The 19,408-nt window shown below is 38.1% G+C and overlaps 1 protein-coding gene across 2 annotated transcripts in view; it reads right to left on the reverse strand.

The window, feature by feature from the left end:
• The window catches only part of ADAMTS16 (ADAM metallopeptidase with thrombospondin type 1 motif 16), a 79,214-nt gene extending 60,340 nt beyond the window's left edge, over positions 1 to 18,874 (reverse strand). The window contains exons 1-4 of one of the 2 annotated variants that reach the window (XM_081952967.1): positions 18,416 to 18,874; positions 18,030 to 18,117; positions 9,208 to 9,533; positions 1,073 to 1,346 (exon numbers count right to left, since the gene is read on the reverse strand). In XM_081952967.1, the coding sequence (XP_081809093.1) occupies positions 1,073 to 1,346; positions 9,208 to 9,533; positions 18,030 to 18,117; positions 18,416 to 18,475 (748 nt within the window). In that variant the 5' untranslated portion in view covers positions 18,476 to 18,874. Of the gene's footprint in view, positions 1 to 1,072; positions 1,347 to 2,703; positions 2,774 to 9,207; positions 9,534 to 18,029; positions 18,118 to 18,415 lie in introns of those variants that run through there. The other variant, XM_081952968.1, reaches the window with a different exon arrangement.
• Between the last annotated feature and the right edge of the window lie 534 nt (positions 18,875 to 19,408).

A 19,408-nucleotide genomic window follows, 5' to 3' on the forward strand; every position in this document is an offset into this window, starting at 1 on the left:
CAGTTCTTAAATGAATCATACAGTTATTAAGCAAATCCAGTCTCCCCTATTGACTTTGCTTGTTGGAAGCTGGCTGGGAAGGTTGCAACTGACAATCACATGACCTGGGGATGCTACAACGGTTGTTAAATACATACTGTTTGTCATGTATTTAATTCCACCCCTTGGAAGCTCCATTTTGGCCTGCAATGTGCCGGGGGAAGCCCTTGGAGGCCTGAACGAGCTTCTGAGGGGTGGATCCGCCTCTCAGAAGCTCCATTTTGACCTGTAACGTGCAGGAGGAAAGTTGCAGAGCCTCTGCAGTTGTTTAGGGCGAACAATTGCTGTGGTGCTGCAACATTTGTAATTTTGGGACTTGTTTGTAAACGCTAGGGGTTGCTTGTTGCATAACTTCAAACATTCATTAAGGGAGTGCTCGTAACCTGGGGATTATTGATTTAAATTGTGCATTAATTTTCCCTAGTTAAATCAATGAGCTTAAGAGTTCTTCATTTGTCTGGGTTGGGCCAATGATGCTTAGATTGAGTATAATTTGATAGTCTGAAATTTTTTAGGTGATTTAAACTATATCTTCTGCCCATTGGCGGGGGACTGATGGGATTTGGACCCAAAACATCTTTCATATCAGGTTATTTCCTTCTAAGATTAAAAAAGGGGAAATATGCAGATGTAGTCAAAAGCCAACATACATTTCAGCATCCTAATAATAATAATGGGAAAAAAATAGAAGAAAGCATTAAATACAACACATCATTGATTGATTGTTCCAAGTTAAGGAGTTAAAGCATTGGGAAAAGAGAATTTTGAACAGTGAAGCCTAACAGGATAATACATTTACACTACAAACACTGTGATGTCAATTTGCTTGTACATTTGATATGGAATTACATTAAAGCAACCTCTCACACATTACATTATACAAAGCAGTAACAAATGTTCAATTGAACATCATTTCTTGATCACATCTTATGTGTGAAAACATTTATTTGCTGGAAAAAGCAGATCTGAATGTTAAATTGGCAGTCTTAAAATACACTAAGTAATAAACAGAGGAAGAGACATCTTTACATACATTTTTTACGCCTTCCACAAAAGTGCTGCTTTTGACGCCACTCAGAATTGTGAGATGCTTGGCTATCTTGAAAGACATAATTGTGAGGCTCTTGCTGGCTCTCATCAGTCCCAATTACCTCATTATTATCCATCACTAGTTTAGGTTCAGTCGATCTCTTATACAGTACATGGGAATGGTGACCACCAGGAACAGAAATGTTATGTTTAAGTGCAATATTTGGAGGTAGTGGTTTCAAAAAGTAATCCGCTTCCTGCGTCCTGATCAAGCCTGACTAGAAAAAGAGAAGAACAGTTAGGAACAAGAGCAATGGCTGCTAACAATCCTACAGAAAGGTCCCTTCAATTATTTTCCCATGCTGGGCTTTCAGCTGCCCCTTTTACAATTTGCCTACATCTCATGGTGATTATATGCAAACCAATATTTTCAAAGCAGAAAGACTAGAGATGAATATTGCCTCCTCTCTAAGCTACTTTTTTCTCACTATCTTGTCACTTGTAACAAGGACCGAGTATCTTTATTCCAGTGCTAACCACAATTTATATCAACACAGGTTTCAGTAGCTCTGTACAAGGATTAGATTGAACAAGGTGTATAGTAAGATATCTGGAGCATCATTTAAGACCAAAATTCGGGTTCAGTCATTAATCTTTGCACTTTCAGGATAAAGGTCTGAGAGAAGACTATCTGCATTCACCTGAATGCATTTATAGGTTTCCATGGGACAGGAAGTCTTGCTTGTGCCAAACAAGTGTAAGCTCTCATTGGGCCATTTCTTTGAATAAGTGAAGCATTCACCTACCATGAATAATTTGGTGCCTAATCTTATTGTAAATAGGAGAGTGGAGGATGTAGTGAATAATATATTCCACTTGACTGGCACCACAGGGATAGAAACATTGTTCAACAGGACACTTACAAATCTCTCTCCAAGTCATGCTGAAGGCATGGCTTGCATATGAACATTGGTAAAGCCTTTTTCAGATACTGGGAGATACTGGGATGATTTCTAAAGTGATATTAGCCTCTTTCTAATATGTTCTATCTGAAGAACTAAGTGGATTTACAGCATATGTATCAAACATTTGCCCATTGATTCTTAGCTGTGTAATGGAGAAAACAAAGTTTGGCAAGTTTGTTCTTGTAAGCTTTTAGCTTCTTACAGTGTTCCAAAATACAAGTTGCTGGGTGATGTTCTTTAGTAATCATGAAGTTGTTCTTTGGTAATGATGAAGATGTTCTTTGGTAATGATGATGATGATGTTAGGTAACCCTACCCCCATCCTCAGGTAAGGCCCTCGACTACCTCCCAGCAATTATATTCCAGATTGCAATGTAACTGAACACCAGATTGCAAAGGAACTGAAATGCAGCTTCAGAAATGGTAGAGGAGGAGGAGAAAACTTCCCCATAGTGTATACAGGAAAGGCCACAATGATGGTTTTTTTAAATAAATTTGTCAGTAGGAAAAACCAAAGCGAAGGCTGCCTTAAGTGTAATCATGTCTGTTCTTATAGTGCCCTGATTTCGGCAAATGTCACAAAAATATGAGAACATTTCAGAGTAGTATTTCTTGGGTTTAACCTGCAATCAGAACAGTTTAAGAATAAAGCTCATTGTGTAGAACTCACCAGTTACACACTGACTATAATATTTTCTCCAGAATTATAAATTTTCTCTGTCTTCATTCCATATCAATGCCTGTTGATAGTGAGGAAAAAGGAACACTATCTAACATCATTTTCAGGCTTGTAGGTCATACTTACATTAACAAGCTCTGCAGAGCAACATAATTTTGATGGCAGATCTATTCTCACTTTAATGTACAGGAGCAGGTAAGATTTACTGTAAAATGTTATTTAATCGTTTCCCAAAATTGTAGTGGCAATAATTCCTCATATTATAAAGGCACCCACCTCTGTAATGTTGGGGTTATGCAATCATTGAGATTTGATTGCCAAGAGGCCTTCCAGAATGAGTGGGGGCCCAAATGTACCACCTGTCTATATCTCTTAAAAGCAGCTATGCACTGCCATATGGTCCAGGAAAAAAATACAATTGCTTTGAAGTATAGCAGATAAACACTCTTCTTGTGTCCCTGTATGATGCAAAGGATTATTTAAGGAATTAAATATGAAGCACTGCACAGGGCTATTTAAACAGTGAGAAAAGTGTAGAAATTTATTCATTAGGAAATTCCAAAATGACACTTTTAAAATCCTATCAAAGGAAAATATGATAATGGAAGACTGAATCGGCTAATAGGTCTTTTGCACCACTGACCACTATGACTTTATATTTCATAATAATAAGGTCAAGTATTCTTTTGTCTTCTGGGTCAAACCTGTAGTAGTTTTTGGAGTTTTCAAGCTTTGTTTATCAGGAAAGACTCCTACTTGTTATTGTGTTGCCATAACAACTTACAAAACATCATGGACCTCAATATGCTGCATTATTATATACACCTGATGATGATGTGGGAACCCTAAGTGACAGTTCCATATTCAGGGAGAATATGACTAGGGAGAAAAAGAAAATTGAACCTAAAATCCAGATTGACAAAATATGCTTCAAATGGAACCAAAGACCATTTGATTTCAGGAAGTACTGGATTAGTTCTTGTGACAAGATATTAAGATAGCTCAGATATTTCTAGGCTTATATGTCATATACATAAATATTTGTCCAAAATTTGAGGAATTCACTTTTAACAAAAATAATAATGACAAGATGTGATTGGTGTACAAATAGACCAAGAATAAGATTATCTGGACACAGGAGTGGTTGATTTGATGTAAATAATAAAAATAGTTTGTCAAATTTGTAAAGGACATTTTAGAACATAAGGTGCTAGATGTACAAAGGAATTTACTTTCTGGTAGTGCTAGAGATGATCCAAATAATTTCAAATTCATTGCTTCTTTCTATGTTTTTTTTTTTTTTGCTGAAAACCCAAATTGTTAGTCTTGAAACTCCTTTCTGTCCTTTTCTCTTCTTCCTCCTGTTTTGGTTCATTTTGTTCATCTTAAGGAAGACGACTTCTATGGAACTCAGAAGCTTTTTCTGCTCTATATGTTTCATTTGGTCCTTATAGAGCCATGTTATGCTCATTGTTTAGGTTTTTCTCCCCATACAGATAGTCCTCCATTTATGACTATTCATTTACTGACTGTTCAAAATTAAATTGGTGCTGAAAAAGTGACATAACCAGACCACTGCAGCCACAAGAACACAATTTGGGCTCTGCATTTGTGACAATTGCAGTGCCATGCCGTGCCATGCCCTGAGGGTCATCTGTAACCTTTCCAGTTGGTTTCTGATAAGTCAGATAAGTCAGAAGTAAGATCCAATCTGGGTCAGTCACTGGGTGTAACTGCGTTTATTTGGTTTCCCAGCCGTGCTTACATTCTGAGTTATACGGTAGAATGAATTGACTCTTATCTCAGCTTCACTGCGCATGTACACATTCTTTCACACCTTCACTTTGCCTTTCTTTTATCCGTCTGCCAAGGCAGACAGGAATTTTACCAAGATGTAATTATTTAACTTAGTAAGTTTGTATTTTTACTTTCTTTACAATAAAATGTGTTTCTTAGAATATATCTTGGGTTTATTTTGCTTATTTAAAAAGTATGCTTCAAGGAAATGCCACGATTTCATACCTCGTTAATTTACAGGGCTTAATTCACACCCTGACACTGGGATCAGAGGTTTAGTCTTCTGAACTGTCCGGTATATTCTGGTAGAGAGAAGTTCCCTGAGGATGGGCTCCAGCCTGAGTCTGAAAACTCAGAAGACAAAACCTCTATTCCCGATGACTTACCCAGGCTGGATCTTGCAACATTATCCTGGTACCTGTATGTTTGCCTTTATTCACTGGAAAGTCATCAGGGAAGGTTGAAAATTGTGGTTATGTGCTATCTTCCTTAAAGAGCAGGGTAATTTGCTTAATGACTGGGGCAAAAAAGGCTGTAAAATCAGGTGCGGTCACATGATGTCTCACTTAATGACCACACTGCTTAATGATGATTTTTTCCATCCCCAAATATGGTTGTAAAAGATTTACTTCACTACCTAAATTTTTGATATGCTACAAAATCCTTATTACTACTAAAATACTGATTACTACATTATGAGGATGTCTCATCACAGATTCCCAGACAGATTTTTTTTTCTATCCAAAATGAAGGCACTCATTTACTAAGCTATGAAACATGTACAACTAAACATGTATAAGTCAGTTCCTGGTGTTAGTCTTGTAATTAATACAACTTGAGATGTATAAGTAGTCAAACTGAGAATATAAATCCTGGGAGCATGAAATTATTTTGCTATTTTATAGTCACCAAAGAAGAGGAAAAACTTGTTAAACAAATCTCCAAGAGTATGAAGGGGTGGCTAATTAATTGATTTCACCTTTATTGCGTATCATTGTTTTTATACTTTGAAAGTGGAAAAAGTCTCTAATCATCTTGAATATTTATGTTTCAATAAATAATAAGCTAAAACTTAAGCACTTCTGAATATAAATTAGACTTTCTTTCCTGGGTGGAACCTATGGGTGGGATTTTGGTAAAAATAAATAGCATAATCCTGGCATTCTAATAAAGAGACATCATGTTATCTCATTACAAAATATATCTGTAATTAAGTGAAGTCATCTCCCTATAGAACATTAAATCCAATTCACAAGTTTTTAATATTAATATACAGATGCTTACTGCAGTTCATAAATACGCTGAAAAATGACATGTATTAATATCAAGGGTTAGTTTTTTTTACATAATGTGGATAATTTCAGAATCTCTTCTCATCTATGCTTTTTGCACTGCCCATTTTATAATGCCATTCCTTGGGCATTCTAAAAGTAAGATGAATTAGCAAAGAAAAAAAGTTTAATGTATTTTTTTTAAAAAAATTTGAACTTAAAATAGAAGTAACTTTCAGAGCACCAACTTCTTTCCTTGGCTGCCATGGGGGTCAATTGATATTATATTTTCCACCAGAATTACAGGAAACACATGCAGTGCAAGGAGACTGAAAGGGGACAACATTTTTGGTTTTAAAATGAATTCATAATTATCATGATATAATTATTATATTATAATAATTTTCCCCACTCAACATATTTTTCTGAAATTCCCCATCTCCGCAGAAGAATGAGAATATTATTTTTATGAAATGGAGAATTTCAATTAGATTTCAATTAGGTTGAAAACACATTAACAGAAGATTACTAAGTAGCACAATGCTGGCCCATAGAGTGAAAAATGGATGTGCACAAATACTTTAGCCAACATCTTCAATAACCATATATCAAAGTATCAAATAAAATATGAACACAATATTCAAAACATTATATTATTCAATTAATTTGTTATTACTCGCTAGTCAAATGTATCAGCTGAGTCCCCACTAGGATGCACTATTTACTTAGCTTGTAAAATTACATCATATTTGTTTGATGCTCTAGTCATCATCTACAAGTCAGGATGGTGGTCACGATTGCATCTTCAAAAACATAATCCCCTTTTTATATTCATGTCATGTTAAAAAGTGCCAGGCAATCAATCAAGGCCTTAAATTGCATAGTTATAACCACAGTTTGGTTCTTGGATGTCTCTGGTCATCAAATAATGAAAATGCACCCACCTAGAATACTGCATCCAATTTTGGTCATCACACTATAAAAAAAGATGTTGACACTCTAGAAAAAGTGCAGTGAAGCACAACCAAAATGATTAGGGAACTGGACTGGAGGCTAAAACAAGATGAATGGTGCTAGTCTAGTGAAGAGAAGGACCAGGGGAGACATGATGGGAGTGTTCCAATATTTGAGGGGCTGCCAGAAAGAGGAAGGGGTCAAGCTATTTTCCAAGGCACCTGAAGGCCAGACAAGGAATAATGGATGGAAACTGATCAAGGAGAGATTCAACCTGGAAATAAGGATAAATTTTCCAACAGTGAGAGCAATCAACTAATGGAACAGCTTGCATTCAGAAGTTGTAAGAGCTTTGTCACTGGATGCTTTCAAGAGACTGGACTGCCATCTGTCAAAAATGGTGTAGGGTCTTCTTGGGCAGGGGGGTTGGACTAGATGACCTTCAAGGTCCCTTCCAACTCTGTTAATCTGTATCTAAGATACTCAATTTCCTGTGATGGAAATTGCCTTAAAGAAACTTCAAGAATTAGCTCCATTTAGGATCAATCTACTCGGATCAAGAATACAGCCATAATCTTCCACCAGAATGCATTGTTCTTCAATCAGTATTGTAGATAGAATATATCACATGCTATGGGTAAAAAAGCAAAATAAGGAGTTATGCATTCATGGTGTATAAGAGCCTCTTAACTAGTCAATATAGAACTTTGTCTAAATAATTGCTATGAGTAACCAAATCTAAATGGTGGGCCATATTTGGGCCGGGTTATGCTAGAGATATTCCCCTCTAACTCAACACATTATACAGAGTGGGAACTGGTAAAAATTAAAAATTAAGATTGCTCATAATCCAGCATTGGGAAAGCCCACTTAATGCCTCTTTTGACCTTACTTATTTTGGGACGGGGGGGGGGGGGGGGATGGGGAACTGTACCAAAAAAAACCTCCTGATTTCTTTCCCAATTTTCACTAGTTTAAAGAGATTGGCAGCCAATATAGCAGAACCCTTTCCATACTTAAATGAGAATAAGAACTGCTGAGATCAATATGACTTAACAAAGAGTAAGCATATGTAGATTTGTTTGCTTTCCTGAACTCTAATTCTACAGTCCCTCTGAGAATATTTATACTTGTGGTTGAGAGGATAGCTTTCCTGTGAATGAATGGTTGTAGATATGAAAATGGGGCTAAATTAATTTTATAAATGGAATGCTATATTTTACAAGCAATTAATCTTAACTGACAGTGATTAGTACAATTCATAGTAATTTAATATTTTTGTACTGGCCCTGTCTTTTTTGGGAGCATGGATTCTGGCAAGTGTAAGGGTGTATATGCATAGCTCAATGCAAGTATGTCACATGCACACTTTAATTGGAGGAATAAAATCTCCAGGACTGGTCTCAGTGGGAGTTAATAACCCTAAATCAGAAATTATGAAAGCTAGACTGTTTACAGAACATTTCTGTTTATTTATAAGTTTTCTGGGTGGTCAAATATTTTTTATGAGAAATTATCTGAAATTCGTGGTTCCCTAGTAAAGCTGGAATAGGAACTTAACTCACTTGTCTTTTCCATAAAACAAATCAGATCAGATGGCTTGCAACACAAAAGGGCTCAGCATGGTAATAATAAGATGGAATGACTGATATTTCTTTCATTCACCCACATAAGGTGAATGAATGAATGAATGAATGAGGTCTGATACACAAAGTATGCCCTGATTTGAGTCATCACTGAGCAACAAATTCAATATGTTTCCTTCTTCTACTTCCTAGTATGGTATTATACCTAATCAAATCTTCCTGCCCCCCAATGTATTGGCATGGTTATCACAGGATCATTCTTCACAGAAAGACAGAGCTGTTGTGAGCTAGTCCTCACACTGTCAGTAAAAAGCAAGGAATGAACAAATCTGATTATTGTCTAAACATAGATAAAATGGAAATGAGCCAGCTTGCTTACAAGAGGGCACCAATCAATTTGCAATTTAGCTCCTCGACTAAATTAAAACTCCAGATAACTATCATTGAAATATCCATGAGAAGACAGTGATAATGAGTGGACAAGGATATTAAAAAACCCTACCTAAATGAAGGCTTTAAAACAGGGTTAATTTTAAATTTCAATTCTTGCTTTTAAAAAAACTTTTTTGGTAGGATGATGATGAGCTTATCTAAGTGGATGCAGTCTTGTTTCCAACTCTGAAATGCAGAGTTTCACAGAGGATTCGTTACTATGTTTTGTAAATGAAGATCTATTCAATATTACTCTATTCCATTTCATGATCCAAATCCTTCTTTGTCTAGTTGGATGCATACACAAGACAGCAGAGTTCTTAATTTATCACAAATGATTATATGCATGATTTGCTACTGAAATGCTCACAAATATTTTACCTATATAGAACATTTTCTTTCCAATTTGACTTCCACATAACTTAAATTGTAACATTTGTCACATCTCTACTTACCAAGCCTCCACATGTTGAAAGTGCTACAGTTGAGTTTTTGTGCAATCGCAAAATGCCTTGATAAAAACAAAAGTCTTCAGATGGGAATGTCTGTACTGTCTTGGTTCCCCCCTTGCCCAGAGTTTGTACTGTAAATCCAGGTGCCACAAGAAAATTGGAGGTCTTAAGATCAAGTTGAAAGTCATGGCCAAATCCTTGGAGATGGAGATGTAATGAATCAGTTGAGCTCCCTGAAGTTGATCGCTTCCTTCTTTCATGGTGTGCAATTGCATGGGTTATATAATCTCCATTTTGGTCTACTTCATATGCTGTCACAATGTCATATTCTGTAATCAGTCAAGGCATAGAATCAGATTGCAAATGGCAGGCCCAAAATTCAGGTACAGTTCCAACCATCTACAAATATAATTCAATTTGCAACTTAGCTCCTCAACTAAATTAAAACTCCAGATAACTATCATTGAAATATCCATGAGAAGACGGTGATAATGAGATGTAAGGGCTAAAGATGAAAAAAGTGACTTGGTTAAGGCTGTGAGGCCAACTGACTGCTTCATGCAGCTCTATTATTCAGCTGCAATCAGCAATGCAGATCTTCAAGAAAATTTTCATTTGGAATGTACCCTATATTGAAATATAGAGGACAAAAGTATTAACCCACAACAAATTGGTTTAAATAATGTTATATATTAGTTAATATATACCATTAGTGTAAATATTTAAAGGCAATAAGCTCTTGTGTTATATTATTTATATTGAAAAACATCCATCCCAAAGTAGGAGATACTAAAAATCATTCATATACTAACTTGGGTTTCAAAAGAACTATGTGTGATATATTAAAAACTATTTTTCACTAGGTGCATTACGGTATCTTCAGGTTCACTACTTATTCATTCCATTTCATAAAGAGATAATTCTAATTCAGAACTCCCATAATTATATTCTGTTTTCCTAAAGAAGCTGTTTGAAGTTAATAGAAATGTGCTATCTTGCTAATATTCAAGGTTCAAAATTCAAAGGCAAAAAGATTTCATTAAACTTTTGTTGAGATTCACTTAGATGTGCAACCAGAGGTTATAATCTAGAAAATAGGCAATTACCTGCAGTTGAGCCGTTTTCAACAGAACCGGATGAACATTTTGGATGAAAAATTGGGGAAAAAATCCTGCATAATGGATGAAACATTTTCTACCGTATGTTATACTGATTGTATATAGCATGTTATATGAAAGAATATGAAAAAGTATGGTTCAACAAAAATCACAGAATCACAGATGGTGGAAGGGTGGAAGAGAATGTAAGTCCAAACTTGTGCCCTGTTTAATCATGACTTAAAAATTGAAAGCAATTTATTGACTAGTCAAATGCCTCTTGATCCAAAGATCGAAATGAACAAAGTGAGTACAAATAGGTTTCCCAGGTGATCTTTTACCAAATAGACAATGCTACTCCTGACAGGTTATTTTAGTATTTGAAGTAATTTTAGCTTCCATTTATTGAACAATTTGACCAATCAGTACAATGCTCTAACCCAAAAAATGTAAGACAAAAGAGGCCAAGATCTCACTCCAAACAACATAAATAATAGAAGAAATAGTATGACATTTATATTTAGGCCATAGTTTTAGGTAGTGTTATGTTAGCGGATGTCCCAATAAATTCCACATGGCTTACATCTCAGTACACATGTATGTTGTTGCTAATTCAATCATTTCTATGTCCCTTTTCAAAATAGTTCAGGAGGGTGCACTTGACTGTTATTAAGTGTCCCAAAGAAATGTGTGGATAAGATCCAGCCCATGAAACAATTTGCTTGTGCCAATGTTTTGGGGTGTACTGAGGCAGGAGAAGTAGGCATCAGTGCAGACAGGGGATCAAGAACATATCCATTCTCCCTGCAAAGAATAAATTAAGCAGTTCTTTTTTCTCCCTGCTACCTGTCACTCTTTGCCATCTTCTCCCATTATTGGACTAATCATTTTTCTGACTTTTTTCTTGTTTTTTACATTGAAAGAAACTTTTTTTAAAAATATTTTTGATAATTGAGGCAAATCTAATTCATTCTGAGCCTTAGCTTTTCTGACTTCTTCTTTGTAGATTTGAACTATATGCTGATATTCTGTCTTAATTACATGTGTCTCTTCTTCCTTTTTATACCTGTCTTTTTTTTTTTTTTTTTTTCAAGAAGTTTTATTGGTTTTTTTAAAAACATTTATGCGGAAAAGGGTAAGTGGAATAGTTACAAATTTTGGCAGTTGCAAGTATGGCAGACGCCCCCTCCCTCCAGACTCCTAGGTTACATCAAAATATCAAACCTTATTACATAGTCATAAAAAAAATCAGCATATTAATTCTAGAAAAAATACTTTTCAATCAGTTTATATAATTATAATATATAGTCTAGTTGTAAATTCATTAATACTTTCGGTCTGTTTATAACATTGTGGTTTTCTTATTTATTTTTGTGATCTGAGCTTTCTTGGTGTTGCCCCTTCACCCCCCGCTGGCAGAGCTCCGGCCCCTCCCGTGTCCTGTATAACCGTTGTAGTGTCATCTGTTTTTTCTAGGTTCGCTTTGTTTTTTTCCATAAAGGCCTGTGCCTCTATGGGTGTGTTGATTCTGATTCTTGTCTCCTCCCAGAATATCAGCATACCTTCAGGCATCAACCATCTAAACCACACCCCCTTCTGGTATAGTTTATTCGCCAATTGCGAATAGCTTTTCCTTTTTTCCCTAATTTTTTTGGGAATCTGCTTTAGAATGGTTATCTCCCTATCGTGGTATGTCAGTGTTTGCCCCCTTTGTACACCCAGAATTTCATCTCTTGTGGTTTTCCTAAGAAATTTAATATGAACCTCCCTGGGTACATTATGTGTTCTGGCATATGCTGAATTCACTCTATAAGCTAGATCTATCTCCCATTCCATCTGCTGTTTATCTTTGTGTATGTATTCAGCTAAAATGTTAGTCATAATGTCCCTTATATTTTCCCCATCTGCTTCTATTACATTTTGAAATCTAAGATAAAAGGACATTCTTTCAAACTCTGCTTTCATTTGTTGGATGTCAAGTTCTTTGTTCCCCTTCTGTAAGGCCTCTACCCCCCCCCTCGCCTCCGCCACCCCACCCTCCACAAGGTCCAGTCTCTGTGAGTTCTTAAAGATTTGGGCTTGATTCTGTTTAATTTCATCTTTCATTTCCCTTAACTGTTTCTTAATTTCCTCCTGGCCTTGTAAAATTTGTTGAAGCATTTGTTGGAAGTCTATCTCTGTAGTCTTGGGTTGCATCAGTTCTGATATCTTTGACTGTGTAGCTGGACTAGACGTTGCAGACGTTGGAGCAGAAGTAGCAAAGCCAGGCTTTCCAGGAGGTGGTCTTTTTGGAGACATGGTTTATGAAGCAAGGAGATCAGTCAAAGTAGAGACTGGGCAGCTGGAGAGGTAGAGCAGGCAGGCGAATTCAGAAGGCAGAGGATCCAAACAGATGGGGATTTCTTTAGTCACTCTAGCAGTAGATGAAAGTTTTTTTCTCCAAAGAGTTCAGAAAGTAGCAATCCACAAGAAATTCCTCTGGGTGACTCGGAGACAAAGACCGGAAGCCTGAATTTTAAAGGTGGAGTCAGGTTTCACAGTTCATGAAGACAACGGAAGTGTGCCATCTTGCCCTGCCAGCTTTGGGCTCAGAGGCATAGTAAAATTTTTAAAAGTTCAAAAAGTTCTCAGTTCATCCATTAGTTCTGGAGCTAGGTCGAATGAAAATCACTTTTATAGGGGTGAGGCATCATTAGTTGGCTCTCCCCCCTCCTCCTCTCTGGGGATGGAAGGAAAGTCTTTTCAAGCCGCTTGTCCAAGGGAGGGGGGGAAATCCCCCTCCCTCTAGCCGCACCTCTAGCAGGGATCCGAAAGTTTAACTTTTTAAAAGTGCTGAAAAGTTCATCAATTCAAAAGCGAAGGAATGCAGAAAGGAAGCCTCTCACCATACTGCCGCTGCTTCGTTCGGAAGTGTGTTCTCCGATCGGCATGGGGCGAGACGCGTGCGCACGCACGTCCTCCAAAACTGCTCCCCGATGCCTAGAACGAAGCGGAGGAGCCCCCGCCAGCCGCCGCCGACGCCAGGACCCTCCGCGAGCCGTTCCTTCGGCAAGACGCCCCTCCAAGGCGTCTTGTGCCCCCCCAGAAGCGGGGGAAGCCCACCGGGAGAGCTGGAGCAGGCAGCGATCTGCCTGTCGCCGTAGCCGCCGGAACCGGAAGTCCTATACCTGTCTTTTTTGTTTTTTAGTTTATCAGAGAGTTTGTTATGTAACCATGCTGGTTTCTTCTGGGATCAATTTTTTTTTTTCAGTGGTATTGTGCTAGACAGGGATTTTATAATCTCATTTTTCAGAGTTTCCCAAGCCTCTTGAGTTGCTTTCCCCTTAAATATTTCCATTCATGGAATCCTGTCCAAGCTCTCACTAAGTTTGTTGAAATCTACTCTCTTAAAACTTAAGATATGAGTTTGATTTTGTTCTATTGCTTGTGCCTGCATTTTGTTGAATTCCAATATCACATGGTCACTCTCTCCCAAAGTTCCCATAACTTCAACCCCTTCCTTCATTTTATTTCTTTTAGTGAGAATTAAGTCCAGTACAACCAATCCTCTACTTCCATTCTTTACTTTTTCGTAGACAAAGTTCTCTAGTAACTGAATCAGGAATCAGTTTGATCTCCAACTGCGTGTAAAGTTTTTCTCCCAGTTGATGTCAGAATTGTTAAAGTCCCCTATTGCTATTATAGGGTGCATCTTGCACACCTCAGCTAATTGATTAGCAAAAGGTTCTTCTATTTCCTCTGTTTGGTAGAGTGGTCTGTAGTATGACAGTGACACCTGTGGCAATGTCATTCCCTTTTTCCTTTTATTAACCCAAATTCACACTTAGCACCCTCTAGTGTTCATTTCTTCTCCATTTGTATATATATTCCTTTAATACACCCTAGTAAATTATCACCCAAAGGACTGCACACTTTTTTCACTGCCTTTTCCTTTTATCAGGGACTTCATCCTATTTTCCAGAAACTCTTATAAAGCAGTGTCAGATTAACATTCTTTTTTCAGGCAAGAAATCAAGTATTCCTGCTCTTTCCAACTTTTTTGCTTTTCATGCCAAGCACACAGGAAGAGTAAAGATGCAGAAGATATTATCCTTTTATCATCAGTTATGAAAGACGTTTTTATTAGTGTTTCTCAACCTCAGCAACTTTAAGATGAGTGCATTTATATTCCCAACCCAGGCTGGGTAATTCTGGGAGTTAAAGTCCCACCTATTAAAGTTGTTGCTAAAGTTGTTATATTTAACACAAATGCAGAACAGATAGGTAGCCAAGAAAAAGAGACATTTCCCTCTTGGAGACTTTTCACATTAGGGATCCTTAGCTGAACCCCAATTCTTGCTATGTTGATATAACATACTAATGCCATGATTCATGGTTCTGATCTTCCCTCTTGTCCTATATTTTTAAGACTGATGTCCTCAAGATGTATTGATGTACTGTCTACACAGATAGATGTACTCTCCCCAGGTAGGGGAATTTATATGTATCATAACACTAATAAGCACTGAGGTAGCTTAATAAAGAAGGATCAGATGTTTGGTGGTTCCCAAAACAGAAGGACAAGAGTGTCTGAGATTAAGCCAATTGGGTGCTTTGCGTTTGGTGAAGGCATTGGTAACTGTCTTGAAGGCAATAAATGAAATGAATTGAAATGAATTGAAATGAAATGAAATGAATGAAATGAGTGAAATGAGTGAAATGAGTGAAATGAATGAAATGAATGAAATGAATGAAATGAATGAAATGAATGAAATGGAATGAAATGAATGAAGACAAAGTTTTCTGAAGACAGGATCACTCATATTCATTGGCAATTAAATGATATATGGACAGAATCTAATATGAATCATGGGGCAATGTCTTCCACTGTCTCATAGGACTCATTTGAGTTTGTGGAGGCTGAGAAGTGGATAGGGTCATCTGCAGCATGAATCAACATGTCTTTAGACCCACATCCTCCTGGCTCTTCAGGCATCTGGAAAGGCATGCATGCTTGAATTCAAGAGATATTTGATGCTTTTTTTGCAGGGTGGGGAGATGTCATGTCAACAGCCTTGAAAAAAGTTTGTTTTCAAAGAAGCCATATCTCAATATATGTGGTTTCCAAAAATCCCCTTGGTGAATGTTGATGAAAAAGTTGCAGTGCCTTAATTATAGAAGAATCTAAATGAAAATGATTCATTTGGGCTTTTGCCAGGTTTTAGATGAGGACAGAAACAGTATTGATTACACTTGTGGATACCAGCTGGGTGATTTTGGACAATCACACTCTCTCAGCCCAATCCACCACACAGGATTGTTGTTGTGGGAAAAGCATTCGGAGGAAAGAATATTAGGTATGTTTGTTGCCTTGACTTGTTGATAAACAATAATAAAGGCAGTCCAAAAACCAAACCAAACCAAATCAATAAAGTATACCAGGATCTCGATGATGTGAATATGACCCATTTGTGCTATTAGATCTCTCAGTGGTTTTTGTTATCATTGACCATGTTACCTTGCCTACTGGTGTTGGAGATGCTAGCCTGTGGTGGTTCCATTTGAAGGGGAAAGCAACTGAACTAGTGAGTGCTCTAATGTGGATACTACAGGCTTGGTATGCTTCCTACTACATTTTAATATCCACATGGAACTGTAAGGGAAGCTCTTCCACCAGCTCTGGTTGAGGAATTATTGATTTGCTGATAATCCTCATTTGTGCATCATCTCCTCCTCTAGTAATTGTGACAGCTTAACTCTGTCTAGAATTGTAAGGATCTGGATAGGGAGAAATAAGCTCAGAACAAATCTCAAAAGATGTTGTAGCTATTGATCCAGAGGCACCCCAGTTCACAACAATTAGGTCTGGATGAGATCATCCTTGAAGCAGGGAGGGGCTGCTGTGGCTTCCACCCCTGTGTGAATAGAGTTCAAGAAGGGTAAGACACATGGCCCCCAAAGTAATCCTCTCTGTGGTTAGCCTCACACTCTTGAACTCCTTGCTCTGGAGACTTGCTTGCTCCTTCTTTATTGACCTTCCACAAATTGGCAAACATAGTTCACAGATTGGGTGAACTTTTTTTAAAGCATTGTTTCATTGTCAGATGTAATGCATACTTATACTATGTGTTGCCAGGACTTTAACTGAGCAGGTCACTATAAAAATACAGTCAGATAACATTATAGATATTATGTGCCATCAACAGATAAATGCTTTAGGTATTTAGGCCAGTCAGGGAAGAAGGAGATTCCACTCTTCTCTGTCTAATCTAAAAATGACTTGCTAGAGGAGGACAGAATATCCCAACACTTTTTACACCAGAGAAGGAAGACACAGATCTTCTCTTGCATATTCAGTAGAAGAGGGGCCAAGAATCACTCTCCCCTTTGGAAGTATGTTCACTCACTGGATTAATACTCCTTGGCACTTAAAAGTGGCTAGATGAGTAATCAAAATATTACTATTCATTACTATTAATATTAACTAAGCATTCAAAATATTAATATGTGTTGTTTACTATATTTGTTATTTACAGTTATTATTGGGATAATTTTATTGTTGGATTTTACTTGCTTGGTTGTTTTATGATTTTAATAAAAGCTGGACTACCTGTTAACCTGGTTGTGAGAAAAGGGTAGATATGTTTGTGTTCTTACACAGGACAGTTGCTCACTTATTCTGAAATATTTGCAAGGCAAACAGCGCGAGTCACTGATTGGCTCTGATCTTTATTAGGTTCCTATTGCTATGTGATAAGACCTCACTGAGAGCAACAGTTATTCATTAGCTTGAATGTGTGTGGGTGTTATTTCCTCATCCATTAAGTTATTATTGTTAGGTTTTAAGTTGCAGGGCAGCAATTCTAGACTGGAAGAAAGCCAGTAACAAATATATCAGTTTAATTTAAGAAAGTCATGTTCAATCCTTTGACACAGAGTAATGAAACACATCAAATATAGCCCACATTTCACAATTATTACCATGCCAAATATCAGCAGATAAATTCAATAATTCAGTCTTACTAATAAAACACAGAACTTGGCACCTATAAAAAGCAGCAAGATTTCTTAATAGTCTACTTGTAAGCATTTAATTAGTCTCTCAAAATTCAATATCATTTACTCCCATGTGGGTTTACAGCTGGATAAATTAGATTTAACAGGTTAATTGTTTATGATTTAAATGTTTAGCTTATTCTTATCTGAATCCCCACAGAATGATACAGCCAACATTATGCAAGTTTAATTGACAGCTAGTCCCATTATTTTGGTGGGGCTAAATTCCAAGAAAGTGTACTTCCCTCTGTGATTTCAGTGGAATATATTTCCAAACATGCTTAAGATTAAACAATGTAAACAACCTCAGTTTTACAGTTCTCCTAGCTCTGAAACAGGAGCTTTTGGACTGCTCATAGGATCACATTAATGTACAAAATCTCAGTTAACTTCTCTGAAAGTTCATACAAAATAGTACAGCACATTAAATTTGCAGTCTTTATAACCACACTACTGAATACTATGGCATTCACTTCCAAGCAAACATGCACTGCTTTTACACTCTGGAGATGGATGCTATCAGTGAAAAGATGGTGCATTTGCAAAAGATTGAAAAAGGAACTCAAAAGGTTGTTTTCGGGTATGGTTCACTTTACATACAGTAATGCTATTCTTTTTTTACATAACTTGAGCAGTTAGGAAATTAGTAAAATTCAGGTGCCCTGACAAACATTCCAAGTTCTGTTTACTTACCATTATTATCTGTGAAGTGCAGCAACTCTGAATGCAAAGAGGAAAACGGGAGATGTTGGCTTCCTTCAGCTGTTTGACCCACACATCCCTATGAAATAATAATAACAATAACACCAACACCAACACCAACACCAGAATACAAGAAAGCAAGCAAATTTGAAAGAGAGGCAATCTTTTCCCCACCCTCAATATTTTGCAAAGGCTCAGGGAATGCAGTCACATTTTACAGACAAGAAAAAAAAAAACTTTTAACATTGTTTCAGAGAAAATCCCCGAGCCATTCGCGCTGACGTCATTAATGCGGCGGTAAGGGAACCGAGTCGGGTAGGGTGAGAAAAATGCGGGAGGCAAAGGCTTCAGCCCAGTTGATCCCTGGGCCAACGTACCTTAACCTGTATTTCAAAGAAAAGCCAAAACCACAGCCCCGCTAAGCCCTTTGAAGGCATCCTCCGGAGAAGTGATGAATTGGAAGCTGTGGGGTGAATCGGACGGAGGGAGGCTGACTCCTGGCTTGGAAAGGGAAGTGGAGCCCTCTTCCAGGGTGGCAAAGACCTGCATCTGCGAGGGGGAGCTGTGCAGAGAGGCAGCCTAAAGCGACTTTATGACAGGAGCGAACAGATCTCTCTCCCGGCGGAGGTTCCGCGGCGAGGAGAACGCCCAGCGGCTGTTAAAAAGTGCCTGACCAAAAGCGGCGGGGCTGATGGTGGGGCTGGTGGTGTTGACGGTGACGGCAGCGGGCGTGGAAGGGTTGGAGGCTCCTTGGCGCAACAGGTGTATCTCTCCAGCCCGTCGCCCCATGCGAGCCTCTGCGAGGACCTCCTGCTTGCCGCACGGGTGAGGGTAACCAGCCGGCTCCCGCTGAATGACAGTCACTTCGGCCCCGCCCCTCCCGCACCTGCAGCTGCCGCGGAGAAGCGGCGCGCTCGGATGGAGAGGTGGGAAGTGGGCGGAGCTTTGCTCCAGCCGTCCGGCTAACTCGCCTTTGTCCTGCTGAGCCAAAGAGGCAGGTATGGGAAAAGGCGGACGAGAGAGGAGTTTCGGGACCCCGGGGCTCGCTAACACTCTCCAGCCCTTGCTTTCGAGGAGGACTGCTCGAAAGCCCTGCAAGAGCTTTCGAGCAGGTGCAGAGGGCAAATGTCTTCTATCCTTTAGAAAGGACAAATATATACACCTGGAAACCCCCATCCCCAAAAGGTGGCAGATTCATAGATTTCAGATGTGCCATTCCTGGATGTAAATGTGTACGGGGTATGGAGTGCTGGGAGGAAATGCGCTTTTTAAAAATTACCCTGTTTAAAAATATTAATAAAACTAGCGCAGAAGAAAGCAAATCAAGGTGAAGTAATTCTCTCTTTTTTTTGAAGGGAGGTCCTTGTACT

Source organism: Natrix helvetica (assembly GCF_964273705.1).
Source record: "Natrix helvetica genome assembly, chromosome: 4".
Taxonomy (NCBI): domain Eukaryota; kingdom Metazoa; phylum Chordata; class Lepidosauria; order Squamata; family Natricidae; genus Natrix; species Natrix helvetica.